Source organism: Sceloporus occidentalis, unplaced genomic scaffold (assembly GCF_023333645.1).
Source record: "Sceloporus occidentalis isolate IW3139 unplaced genomic scaffold, rSceOcc1.0.p SCAF_3, whole genome shotgun sequence".
NCBI classification, from domain to species: domain Eukaryota; kingdom Metazoa; phylum Chordata; class Lepidosauria; order Squamata; family Phrynosomatidae; genus Sceloporus; species Sceloporus occidentalis.
This window is the reverse complement of record NW_028316983.1, coordinates 130,382,800-130,396,642: the sequence shown is the minus strand read 5'-3', so window position 1 is coordinate 130,396,642 and position 13,843 is coordinate 130,382,800. Positions and strand designations below refer to the sequence as shown.

General features: G+C 45.3%; 1 protein-coding gene across 3 annotated transcripts in view; it reads left to right on the top strand.

The window, feature by feature from the left end:
- The window catches only part of CYSTM1 (cysteine rich transmembrane module containing 1), a 58,111-nt gene extending 48,413 nt beyond the window's left edge, over window positions 1-9,698 (top strand). For all 3 annotated transcript variants that reach the window (XM_089516287.1, XM_089516288.1, XM_089516289.1), the window contains exon 3: window positions 5,305-9,698. In XM_089516287.1, coding sequence (XP_089372413.1) covers window positions 5,305-5,411 — 107 coding nt within the window. In that variant the 3' untranslated portion in view covers window positions 5,412-9,698. The remainder of the gene's footprint in view (window positions 1-5,304) is intronic.
- The last annotated feature ends 4,145 nt before the right edge of the window (window positions 9,699-13,843 follow it).

Sequence of the window (13,843 nt, the reverse complement as noted above, 5' to 3'; positions counted from 1 at the left end):
TGCTTTTGGCAAGCTCTTTGGCTTTAACATACTCTCTGACAGATGCTTGCATCATTTCTCTGCCTGTCAAGAGCAAAACCACTGCCTTTTCTCTTTGGCCTTGTGACTTCCATGAATGCAAGTTCTAGCATCCAGTAATATTTCTGTCCTCTTCCTTTCCTCATCACCCAGATTGAGAAACCTTGAAGGCTGGAAGCCACTGAAGTTCATAGTCCAGTGCATGGTTTGTTAAGTTATGTTTTGAAAAAACAGATTCTAACATTGGGTAAGAAACTTGCACATGAATCAAGATGACAGAGAAATATGACTGGAAATAGCATTTTTGATTCCTGCAAAAGGGAAGCCTTTCTCTCAGGTTGTTTTGGAACATGCAAGGTACAGATCTTGTTACAAAAGTTATTGGCACAGGCTCACATTACCTTTGCTACAAGCTCCGGGAACTGTGCTGCACACATGCCCACTCTGTATGTTTATTTCTGGGGTCCAGCAAGTGTATAGAGTTTCTAACAGGCAAAAATAGAAGTTGCAAGGAATGCGCTTTGTGGATTATCTTAAAAACAGCTTGTATAAGTCTACTCTTAGGTCTTTTGTGTGTGCATTTAAAACAATTTCTTAGTGCACTTGTGGGTTGCTAAACTTATTATCTTGCTCTGGTTTGGCAACATGATATTCCTGGCATATGTGTACAAGAAGAGTTCCCCATAACAGGGAGGGAGGGAGGGAGGGAACAGTGGTGATCCATCTCTTCAGCTGCAGTGTCCTCAGCTGCTCTGCCAACTTCCTTTGTGTTGGCTGGTGCTGTTATATAATACCAGGTCAATCCATAATGAGAGCTCTCTCCATCATCAAGTTGTGGGCAAGGGAACGGGGGTTCCCTGGCACATGCTATTGGGCTGAAATCCTACTGCAACTAGATTAGACCTATTCACTAGATGGTTGTTGGTAAATCCAAATAATTCAATGGATTTACTGTAGCCTACATCCCACCAATACCTGGACAGTGTGCTTCCATGGCCAAGCAGTGTCTCCAGAGTCATAGTCCAATGTTCAAACTACTATACCATGCTGGCTCTTTGAGGTTCAGTACAATTTTGTGTGCTTGTTGTGGCTGTAAATGATCTCAGCGGCCCTTTTGAGAACTGAAATCTGAGATAGAAATTGACTCATAATGTCTGGACTAAATTTCAGACATGCTACTGGTGAATGGTTTGTCCATTGGATGCAAGCAACGGGAAAAGAGATTCCACCTCAACATTAGGAGGAACTTCCTGACAGTAAGGGCTCTTTGACAGTGGAACAAACTCCCTCGGAGTGTAGTGGAGTCTTCTTCCTTGGAGGTCTTTAAGCAGAGGCTGGATGGCCATCTGTCAGGGATGCTTTGATTGAGAGTTCCTGCATGGCAGGGGCTTGGACTGGATGGCCCTTGTGGTCTCTTTCAATTCTATTATTCTAATTACTGTAGGATGCAAGTGATTGATTGACTAAGCAAGTTGGAGCTAGAAATAGGGAGAGGAAGTTTGCAGGAGAGACAATTTGCATAGGAGACAACCTTTCAGTGTGACTTTTTATGGCTTTCCTCCTATTTATGTTATATTATCTTTCTTAAATGATGTCCCATTGAAGATCAACTGCAAGAACAAAATCTCTACAAGGCACCCAGGTAGAAGTTCAATATAATCCTCTACAAAATGCCATGGAACAAACAGCTTTGAGGTTCTTAATTTAGAATGTGAAAACAATGGACTGAGAATGAATCCTCTTCCTCCCCTGCTAGAGTCTTCTCTTCCCTGCCCTAACAATGGCCAGAAAAGGAGTTGCAAATTTCACACCATCTTCTAGCTTGGCCCTCATATGCTTCTTGGTTCACTTGCCATAAAACCCAGGCTGTTGATAGCTTTCAGGTCATAATGTTTATTGTACAGATGAGAGAAGCACTGTTTGCAGCTGCTTGTCTGTTGGTTAGGGCAGTGAGCTGCAGAGGCAACTGAGCTCCCAGTAAAAGCAAGACACCTTCACAAAAGGAGTTCTGTTAACACTATGCAGCAGACCTGCACAACTTGGCAGTAGGAAGGGACAAAATTAAGATAGGTTAACTTCTTTGGACCACAGATAGGTTTTAATTAAATATTACTTAATTAATTATTAATCATTAATATTAGTTTTCTCCTCCTCCTCCAACTGGCCCTTTCCTCAAGAGAAAGCCGAGCAGCGGAGGAGCAACGTGAATGTTCACCCATCCCTATCCCCCAACTGGCCTTTTCCTCAGGAGAAAGCCAAGCGGCAGATGAGCCTTGTAGGGCAAGTATTTACCCCTCCTCCTCCTCCTCCTCCTCCTCCTCCTCCTCCTCCTCAGGAGAAAGCCAGATGGTGGAGGAGCCTTCCTCAGCAGGCATTTGCCCATCCTCCTCCTCCACTGCCTGGCCTTCACCTTGTGGGCTACCCAAAATCCTTCCCCGGGCCGCATGTTTTGCAGGCCTGGTATACAGTTATAGCTCTCTGATTCCAGTTATAGCTCTATGATTCTACTTTAACTGCTGTGGCAGCATCCTATGGAATCCTGGGATTTGCAGTTTAGAGTGTGTTATTTAAAATTGAGAAGGAGCCCCAGTAGTGTTTGGACAAATGATTATTTTGCTGAGAGAAGGAGAAAGAACTGCCAGTTCCCCACTCTGTTTTCCACTTGGTACAAAATGCCAGTTGAGAGATCTCACAAAAAGTAAAACGGAGCTGTTCGGTCAGCTAGGGTTCCACAAGGACAGTTTTGCTACTAGTAGTAGCTGGGGATCCTTCAGCCAGCCTAGCCCAGGTGAGAAGCCTAGCAGTTGACCTCATCTACCTGGATGCTTGCATCTCTTTATTAACTCTCACATGCACCCACCCCAACTCTTTCCACTCTGCAAGTTCCAACGCACCTACTGCTGCAAATGTACCTAATGTTTTATTTCAATCTGGAATGCTCCTTGTTTCTAAGCAGAGTAGTATCAAACTGTGTTGAAGATCAGATTTAGAAGCTCTTTTTAATCTGTAGTCCACACCCATCCCACTCCCATTGGGCCAAAAGGGACTACATGTGTCTTTGATGTGCCTGCTTATTCTGGGGATGTGATTAAAGGAACTCTTGTTAAAGGAGCACTGCCCCAAATACTGTGCAAGGCCTTGATTTATTCATTTTTCACTTGCCAAAATTTAAGACACTATGCAACTTTGAGGATTGTGGGCCTTCCAAATTGTGTGGAGACTTAAGAAGGATGTCGCTTTTCTAAATAAATACATGCTATTACATAAATTAGCAGTGTTTAGAAAAGTTGCTTTTGGATTGCAACACTCAGAATCCCCCAGCCAGCATTTCCAAGATCTGCAAACTACTTGTCTATATACCTTTCCATTGTTTGGGGATCCACGGAAGAGATGCTATCCCACTTTCTTGAAGTCATTTCACACTGCCCCCTCTAAAAACGTAAGAGGATTTTGTCCCACTTTTTAGTTTAGCTGGCTAAAACAGCTCTCCAAATTAGACCTGAATGCCAAACTAGACATGACATAGGAGAAAATGATTCTATCCCTCAGCATAACTGTTTTTCTCAACTCGTGGTGGGGGTACTGGTGACAGCAGGCTCACTGTCCTCTTGGGTTCCTCCCCCATCCCATAGCTCCCATTTTCAGTTGGTTTCCCCATGCAATTGTTATACCTTTTCTATTACCCCTGCAACCCAGCTTTTTGGAAAAGGGCAGATGAGGAGTATGCCTGCCTGAGATGCCATTGTCTTAAAGCTCTGTCAGATAATAATGTCCAAAAGTCCAAGCGCAGCCAACATGCTTCAGAGATGAAAGGCAAGCATGGAGAGGTGAGAGGCAGTGGTTTCTTGGCTCTGCAGGACTAAAGCTCTTTAGGTTCCTTCACCATGTAGGTGCCAACCTGTTTCTACCATTCACCCCAGCTTTGGAGCTGGTAAGATACAGGGGTGTAACTGGCCATCTACCTCTTGAGCTACAAAGTTGGGAATTAGCCAGGCTATATATCACATGGTCTGAGAGGGACATTCATTGCAAGCAACTAGTATTGCATGAGGCCTCCGCTGAAACTGTTCTTGCCATTACAAACACTGCACCAAGCCTTTATATGACATGGAACCAAGGAACAGGAGGAGTTACATTTGCAGGCCCATACAGTATGTAAACATGTCTATGTGCATCGCATCTAGAGGCCACCCTGCTGGAGAAGGCTTTCATAGAGTGACTCTGAGCTGTCGAGGGCTGTGCCAGCCAGGATGCAAGGCTAGTGTGAAATGGAGCTGCTGTCAAGCCAGCTGATGCTGGAGTCTAGCAAAAACAATGTGTCCTCTGTGTGCAGACAAACAGAAGTGGTATTTGCTAGACTCTCTTCCTTCATTCAGCCTAGGGAGATACAAAAGACCCAGATAGATTTCAAGACAAACCTGTTCAGTTAGTTTCAGCCTGCTTTGGTCCAGCCATTAGCTGAATTCAGGAAGCTGAAACAGGCACAGGGCCAGAAAGGCTATTTGGAGAGTGATCCCAATAGATGCTCTGAAGCATCAGAATCAACACAGAGGGGAGGGGGGAATCTGTGAATGGGAACCTGAGTGTTTAAGTTAATATTTAAATTTTTATTTTTAGGTAATGAATAGCTTCAGTTTCAGCAAAACTGTTTATAAGTGCCCATGCAGTTCAGTCATCCCATTAATGTTTCTAGTTTTTATTGGGAAGAAGTTTTATCTCCTAAGAGCCAGCATAGTTTAGTTCTATGGGTATTGGGATTATGACTCTGGACACCAGGGTTCAAATCCCCACTCAGTCATAGAAATGCTTGGATGCCCTTGGGCAAGTCACACCATCTCAGCCTGAAAGGAACATAAAGGCAAACCACCTCTGAACAAATCTTTTCAAGAAAACCTGATGATAGGGTTGCTTTAAGTTGGAAACTACTTGAACGCACACTTATCTCCATTAGAGTGAAAAGTGAAATAAATATGCAAGATGAGAGGAATTAGGGAAACCTTGACATTGTGTTTAGGAAGCTCATTTACACCTATGCCAAAAGATGAGACGGATAAGCTTCTGTGCATCCACCCCTTCCAAGGTACACACTGCCCAAATCCTGCTGAATTAATGTTGACCATAGTTCTCTCCAAGCATGAAGAGGCTACCAAAAGGGTAATGGAAAGACAGGTCGGTTATCAAACACATACAGGCCTTTTTTTTTTTTTTTTTGTAATGGGCAAGTGTGGCTATGTGAGAGATCTCAAATGGCTGCAGCTCTTCTAACATGGATTTTTCTTGTTTCAGTGTATGTTGTGGAAGAGCGGCGAAGAGATGACACGGGCGAAAGTGCCTGCCTGACGGCATGTTGGACTGCGCTGTGCTGCTGCTGCCTTTGGGACATGCTGACCTGAGTGCCCTGAGAAGCCAAGCCTCTTCTTACCTCTAATTCAGAGTGCTATGCATTCTTCTTCTCCTCCTCTTCCTTCTCCTCGACAGCTTTTTAGTACTGTAATAAATTATCTGCTTTGCACAGGTGACAGAAACATGTCTGCCATAGAGATAGCACCGTGATGTTGGTTATGCACTTTTTAGTTTTAATGGAGAGAAATTTCACCTTTATAGCATATGTTTCTAAGACTTTGTGGTTGTTCTCTAAAGAATGTGCTAAATCCTTTTTCTTTTCTTTTCTTTTTCTTTTTTTTCTTTTCTTTTTTTTTTTTGCAAAAATGCTTTTACTTCAAATTACGTATTTATAATTTTTACCATTTTTAGAAATGGAATAATATGCAATAATTTAAGCCAATCATTTCTGTTTTTCTTACTTGCTTCCACTTCAGGTTTAATAAATTCCGTCCAATAAAGATGTGGACTCAAAACAAGTCAGTTTTCTGTTATGTTGTAGAGGACACCCAAAGCCAAAAACACAGAATATTCTCCCCCACTGCTAAATTTCAAGCAATTTGCTTTTGTATTTTCCTGTTTTATTGTGGACACTCTTCTCAAGTAAACACTTGATTCCGAAATGAATGATTACTGATTGCTGGTTACTTGTGATAAATTGCTTAAAAATCAAAGTAGTATTCTTTTTGTAAAATAGAAAGGCAAACCACTTCATTGGACACAAGTTAAGTAAAGGAAGAGTTGTTGACTGAAGGAGCAGGAAAGTGGTATGATTCGCAGAGACCACGAAGAAGAAAGTGGATTGGCATACCATGGGCAGTGATGGCAGTACAATCCCAGACTGGTTCAGTTGTTCCTGAAGATGTGCCTATTATAGTAGCTGGCAAAGTGGGTTTTGTACAGGGCTGGTGACACAGTGGTTAAATGCCAGTACTGCGGGCACAAGTTTATGAGTTTGATTGCAGGCAAGGCTCCAAGGTCCACTCAACCTTCCATGCTTTTGTAGGTCGATAAAATGAGTACCCAGCTTGTTGGGGGTACACATTGTAGACCATTTAGGGAGTGCTAGTTCACTGACAAGTGGTTTAGAAATATACTTGCCATTGTTACTGCTTTAGGCTCAATCATCATTAAAAGTGTTATGCACAGCAGAGTCCTGGAACTCTCTTGGGGGATATAGAGGGTTTCAACCTAAGTACTTCTGCTGAATCCCACACTATTCTCAAAGAGAATTAGTCTGTGTATCCTTGTTAGACTTTATTACTTCAAATATGTTACTAAATCCTGAGCAGAAAGGATCTACTCAACAATACAAGCTACTCAAATCCACATGTTCTTTAACTGAGCAGCCACATAAACTGACCATGTCTTGTAGAGTTCTATGACAGAGTAGGACTCATGCAGCCCTCCAGATACTGAACTGCAACTCCTAGAATTTCTCTTTAATGGTTGTGATCCATGGTCTTACTGCTAAATTGATTCTAAATCCTGTTCATCCCAACTGAAGTAGAACAATTAAATCAATGGTAACTTAGCAAGTCAACAGTTATGTAAGTCCCATTGATTAATGGGTCTACTTTAGTCAGGACTTAACAATAGGCTTCAGGCTTTAATAAACATAGCAAAAACCTCTCGGTTGGAAACGGAGACTTTTATAGTACGCAGAGATAGCTGCTTCAAAGAAAAACTTGTTTCCAATAAAGTGGTTCAAAACTGCTAACTTGCTTTACAAGGCAGACAGTTTTAGCTATGGAGCTTTCAGTATAGTTGCTTATCAGCCCCATATTGCTGAGCAACTGCTGCTTAGCTCATTTCAAGAAAGGTTAACAATACAGGCACAACACACCCACATGGTAATTTCGGCAGAGCAGAATGAAAGTTTGCTGAACTACAGTCATTCTTCACTCACTGTTTCTTGGCTAGTGTTAGTATCCAAGGCGGAATAGGATTGAGACTATATTGTCAACGGAAAAGTCAGGAAAGCAAGAGAGCCTTTGGGAGATTTGTTGTTAACTGCTTTCAAGTTAACTTTGACTTCTGGTGACCCTATGAGTGAGAGACCTCCAAGTTGCTCTATCGTCAACAAGCCCACTCAGATCCCGCAGACCTGGCTTCCTCGATAGAGTCTACCCATCTGAAATATGGTCTTCCTCTTTCCCTACTGCCTTCTACCTTACTAAGAATTATCTTTTCTAATGAGTAATGTTTTCTCATGATATATCCAGAGTACAATAGTTTCAGTTTAGTCATCTTGGCTTCTAGGAAGAGTTCAGATTTGATTTGCTCTATTTGTTTGTCTTTTTAGGAGTCTGCCTTATTCATAGAACTCTTGTTCATGATATTTCAAATGAGTTGATTTTTTCCCTCTCAACTTTTTACATTGTCCCGCTTTTACAACCATACACAGAAATGGGAAATATGATGGCTTGGACAATTGTAACATTAGTATTTAATGATAAATATTGACGTTTTGGGATCTTTCCAAGTCTTAGTCTTCTTTTGATTTCTTGACTTCAGTCTCCATTCTGATTAATGATTCAGCCAAGGTATGGAAAACCTCAAACTACTTCAGTATCTTCCTTGTCCACTTTCAAGTTATGGAAACCATCTGTGGCCATTTTGTTTTCTTAATGTTCAACTATAAATGTGCCTTTGCACTTTCTTCCTTGACTTTTTTTTAGTAATCGTTCCTACTAACTGCTATTTTTTGCTAATAGTATAGTTCCATCTGTATATCTTAAATTACTGATTTTCCTTCCTCCCATTTTCATTAGCCTCCTTCCTCCAAGTCTAATCCTGCTTTATGTATGACGTGTTCAGTGTACAAATAAAACAGTGATAAAATGCAGGCTTATCTCACCCCCTTGTCAACCGGAAACCATTCTGTTTCTTCGTATTCTATCCTAAGAGTAGCCTCTTGTCCCGAGTACAAGTTACGCATCTAGACAATCAGATGTACCACACCCATTTCTTTAAGAGTAATCCATAGTTTTCCATGAGCTATACAATCAAAGGCATTGCTATAACCTATAAAGCACAGGCTGATTTTCTTTTTAAATTCTTTGGTACACTCTGTTATCCAACATGCTTGCAATACGATCCCTAGTTCTTCTTCCTTTCTTGAATCCAGCTAGGACATCTGAAATTTCTCACTCCGTATATAGTAAAAGTCTTTGAAGAAGAATTTTGAGATAGCACTAGTTATTCAGTGATTTCTCCAAGGAACTTCAGGACAGAAAAGGGCTCTGTGTTCAACATACAGTGGACCCTTGTTATACGCTGGGGTTTGGTTCCAAGATCCCTCATGCGTGGGATGCTCAAGTCCCATTAAAACAAAATCCGTGGATGCTCAAGTCCCATTAAATATAATGACATAGCAAAATGGTATCTCTTATAAAAAATGGAAAATCAAGGTTTGATATTTGAAATTTATACTTCTTTGGAATATTTTCAAACCGTGGATGCTTGAATCCATGTATAAAAAATCCGTGTGTAAGAAGGGCCGACTGTAGTAGGAAGACCTGCTTTTGAATTAAGTATGACAGTGTGGCACAATACACACTGAAAAAGAGGACAGTTTTTGGAAACTATATTAGGGAGACAGTGTGAGCTTTCCCTGGTTATTCTCAGGTTATCCACTAAGAAAATACAGAAGAGGGAAAAATTGTTGTTTGTCTTCAAAGTTGTTTCTGACTATTGCAATCTTGTCATGGGGTTTTCTTGGTAAGATTTCTTCAGAGGTAGCTTCCCATTGCTTTCACCTGAGGCTGAGACACGTAACATGCCTCAGCAGGTGTAATGACTGAGTGGGGGAATCAAACCCTGGTCTCCAGTGTAACAGTCCACTCAAACTACTACACCATGCTGGCTCTGAAATATTTCACTTTTGAAATGAATTAAGTGCTTTAAATGAAGGCCTTCCTCACTTGAAATGAGTAAGAATTTTATGTGAGATTCAGTAGGAAATGATCATCAAATAGCATAAAGAGACATAACACACAAATCTAAGAAGCCTTATGGTGACCTATGAGCTAGTGAGTTCTATTTCCAACTTCTATTTTTTCCTGCTTCTCAGATAGCAAATGGACAGGTTACTCACCTGTAACGGTATTTCTTCGAGTGGTCATCTGCGAATTCATACAAATGGGTTTTACTGCGCCTGCGCAGTGCTGTTCGGAAACCTCTAGAATCACTGGGCAAAGTACACTTTGCAACATATTAGAAACTTTTTGGCGGTAACCCCGCCCCCCTCCTATAAAGCCCCGGTTCCCGCTCTTTTCCCCAGTTCCAAATTTTTTCCCGCCAAGTAGGCGATGTAAGACAGAGCCAAAGTGAACAGGACACCGAGGGGAGGATGGGCGGGATTTGTATGAATTCGCAGATGACCACTCGAAGAAATACCGTTACAGGTGAGTAACCTGTCCTTCTTCTTCGTGGTCTCTGCGAATCATACAAATGGGTTTAGACTGACAAGCTTAGGTAAACGGCGGAGGGAGTGTCCTGAGACCCAAGCTATGGTAAACCAAGAAATTTTTATTACAGCAATAAACTTGTGAACCATCAAGAGTCAGTCCTGTTTCTTGCACACACCACAAATGTGGACAAAACCAACAAGGCAAGGAAGGGTATGCAAGGTCACGCACGACCATACCCATTGGCATTGTGTAAACATCATTAGCAGTTGCAATGTAATCATAACTTTGCAGAACCTGAGGAGAGAATGTAAGGTCATGCAAGACCAATCTCCCTCGAAGCTAAAACAAAAAGCATACCATAGACCAATTGACCAGCACCATGTACACAATAAGTCATCAGTGCAACCCCGAAACCAAGACAGCCCTCCCAAATGCTGCATCCCGAATTGCCCTGGTGTCCAGCCTATAATGTTTTATAAAAGTCAATGGCTGGGACCAGACAGCAGCCCTGCAAACATCTTCTAAAGGGATGCCAGCCAGGAAGGCAGAGGACGCTGCAACCGCCCTGGTCGCATGCGAACGGACTCTGGTCGGTACCGGTTTACCCGACAACTCATAACACAGGCGTATGGTGCTGGCCACCCATTTTGAGAGTCTCTGGGGCGACACCGGCAAGCCCTTTTTCGGTTCCGAGTAACATTGGAAGAGCCTTTCGGAACGACTCGAGCCCCTAGTCCTGTCCAGGTAGAAAGCCAAGGCTCTTCTAACGTCAAGCATATGGAGGTTTCGCTCCTCCACGGTTGACGGATTCGAAGCCAAGGTCGGCAACACAATGTCCTGGCACATGTGGAACAAGGATACCACCTTAGGTAGGAAGGTAATATCAGTCCGGAGCACCACCTTGTCTTTATGGAACCGGAGGAATGGTTCATCCCTCCGCAGGGCACAGAGTTCTCCCGCCCGGCGAGCCGAGGTAATGGCCACCAAGAAGACCGCCTTCCAGGTTAGAAGTCTCAAGTCAGTTGTGGCCAAGGGCTCAAAAGGCTTGGATTGGAGAGCCGACAAGACAATGTCCAGACTCCAAGCCGGGGGAGGGAGAGAAACCTGGGGGTAGAGGTTATTACACCCTTTCAGAAAGCTTTTTACCAAGGGGTCCCTGAAAAAAGAAGGCAAACCATCAAAACGAAAATGGGAACAAATAGCAGACAGATAACATTTGATGGATGAGAGACACAGTCCCGCATCCAGTAAAGACATCAAAAAGTCAAGCACCACTGGCACGGTGATGCTGTCAGGGGATAAATTCCTTTCAACCAGGAAAGAAAGGAACCTTTTCCACTTGGAGGCATAGGACTTCTGAGTTGCAGGCCTATGCGCGGCACAGATCACCCTCCGCACCGGAGGAGCCAGCGCCGTCAGAGCAGGAGCCTCCAAGCCACCATCGGCAGCGAGTCGATGTCGGGATGGCGGACCCTCCCCTCTTGGAGGGTGAGAAGGTCCGGCCTCGGTTCCAGCCAGAGAAATTCGCCGTTGGACAAGCGCAGAAGCAGTGGAAACCACGGCTGTCTCGGCCACCACGGAGTGATGAGGATCGCGTCGACTCTCTCTCTCGACATCATGGACACCACCCTGGTCAATAGCGGGAACGGGGGAAAGGCATACACCGTTACTCGTGACCAGTCGAAGGTGAACGCATCTCCGAGAGGACTCTCGTGTCGCATTCGAGAACAGAACTGGGGACAGTGGGTGTTGGAGGCTGTCGCAAACAGGTCGACCTGGGGGGCTCCCCACCTGCGAAACAGGTCGGTGACTGTCTCTGGGTGAAGACGCCACTCGTGGCAGGTTGATGTTCTGCTGAGTTGATCTGCTAGGAAGTTTTCTTCTCCCGGTAAGTGAATCGCCTGGAGAAGTATGCGTCTGTGGATGCACCAGTCCCAAATCCTCAACGTGATGTCCAAGAGGGTCCTGGATTTGGTGCCTCCCTGTTTGTTGACATAGAACATCACTGTTGTGTTGTCGGTTCTGAGAAGAATCACCTTGCCTGTAACAGTGGACTCGAAAGCCTTGAGTGCCTTCTCTACAGCCAACATCTCGAGCGCGTTTATGTGCAGCAAACGTTCCTGGAGGGACCACTTTTCCCTCACACACAGGTCCCGAAGGTGAGCGCCCCAGCCATCCATGGACGCATCTGTCGTCAAGGTCATTTGTGGTTGAGGCTGGACGAAGGGCATACCTACGCACACGTTTTGGGAGTCTAGCCACCAGAGGAGGGAGGAAGTCACGGCCCTTGGAACGGTGAGCCATTTGTTTGGCGAGTCTGTCAGCGGGTTGAATACGGAGAGAAACCACGACTGGAGCGGTCTGAGTCGCAGTCGCGCCCAAGGGGTAACGAACGTGGTGGAGGCCATGTGTCCCAACGCGACCTGGATGTCCCTGGCCCTGAGCCTTCTGGACGAGTGCACAGTGAGCACTGCGGCTGACAGGGCCTGGAAGCGATCCTGAGGAAGGTAGGCCATCGATTCTTCGGAGTCGAGCACGGAGCCGATGAAACGGACCTGCTTGGATGGAGTCAAGTGGGACTTTTCCAGGTTGACTACCAGTCCCAAGTCCGACAAGAGATTTAGAGTGAAGTGTATTGCATCCTGGAGCCCTAGTCTCGATGGAGCTGTCAGCAGCCAGTCGTCGAGGTACGGAAAAACACTGAATCCCTTCTGATGGAGATAGGCTACCACTGGGGCCATGCACTTCGTGAAGACCCGAGGCGCTGTGGCCAAGCCGAATGGAAGGACGTTGTAGTGGTAGGCGTCGGAGCCGATGGCGAAGGCGAGGAATCTGCGGTGGGATTGCCTTATCCCGACGTGAAAGTAAGCATCCTTCAGGTCTACCGTCGCGAACCAGAGGTCCTGCTGGAGGAGAGGCAAAATGGAAGCCAACGTCACCATGCGAAAACGTCTATATCTTAGGAAGGAGTTCAGTTCCCTTAGGTCCAGGATGGGTCTGATTCCTCCATCTGGCTTTGGAACCGTGAAGTATCTGGAGAAAAATGCTTTGGGCCATAAATCCTGAGGCAATGGAGAGATGGCTCCTTTATGAAGGAGAAAGCGCACTTCGTCGAGAAGGGTGCCCGAGGGGGCAGTAGAAATGAAAGCTCCGGTGGGCGGGAGCTCTTCGAACTCCAGGGTATAGCCCCTTCGGACGATGTTTAAGACCCAGGAGTCGGAGGAGATGGAGGCCCATGTGGTGGCAAAGGGCCTCAAAATGTCAAGGAAAAACAAATTAGAGGGGGCGAAGTGCGCTAGGGATCTTCATGCCCTTTTCTTCCCCTGGTCGGGCTCCTGTCGGCGGTTCTTTCGGTACCGAGACTGGTTGCGACGGCCCGAGGAAGATGATTGCTGAGAGGGATAGCCCTGCCGTTGCGACCCTTGTTGATGGAACTGGCGTTCCTGATAAGGGAACCTTTGGAACTGACCTTGGTGGTGCTGCCAGGGCCGGAGACGCTTACGGAAGGAGGACGGGCCTGGTGTGGACATGCCATGCTTGCGAGCGGCCGCCTTCATGCGGAACTTCTTGTTAAGCCGCTCGTCGGTATCGGCGTGGAACAATCCCGAACCGTCAATGGGCATGTCTTCGATGGTGGATCTCACGCTCTGATTGAGATCAGAGCCTCGGAGCCAAGCGTGCCTTCTCAACGCAATGGAAGCCGACATCGCCCTTCCAACACATTCCGTGACGTTTCTAGCCGCGGTGATGAGCCAGCTACCGATCGAGTGGGTTTCATCCCTGATCTGGGTCAGAGTCCTCTGGGCCTCATCGGGAACGTCAGGTACAATTGGGGAGATGCCCTCCATCAATGTCTGGACATAAGCTCCCATGCATGCCGTGTAACTAGAGGCCTTTGCTGCCAGAGCAGCTGCAGCATATGCCTTCTTGGCCAGAGCGTCTATCTTCCTGGCCTCTTTATCGACTGGTGAGGTGGTCTGGCGCTGGGTGGAGGTCTGCTGAGCACCCTCCACAATGGCAGAATTCTG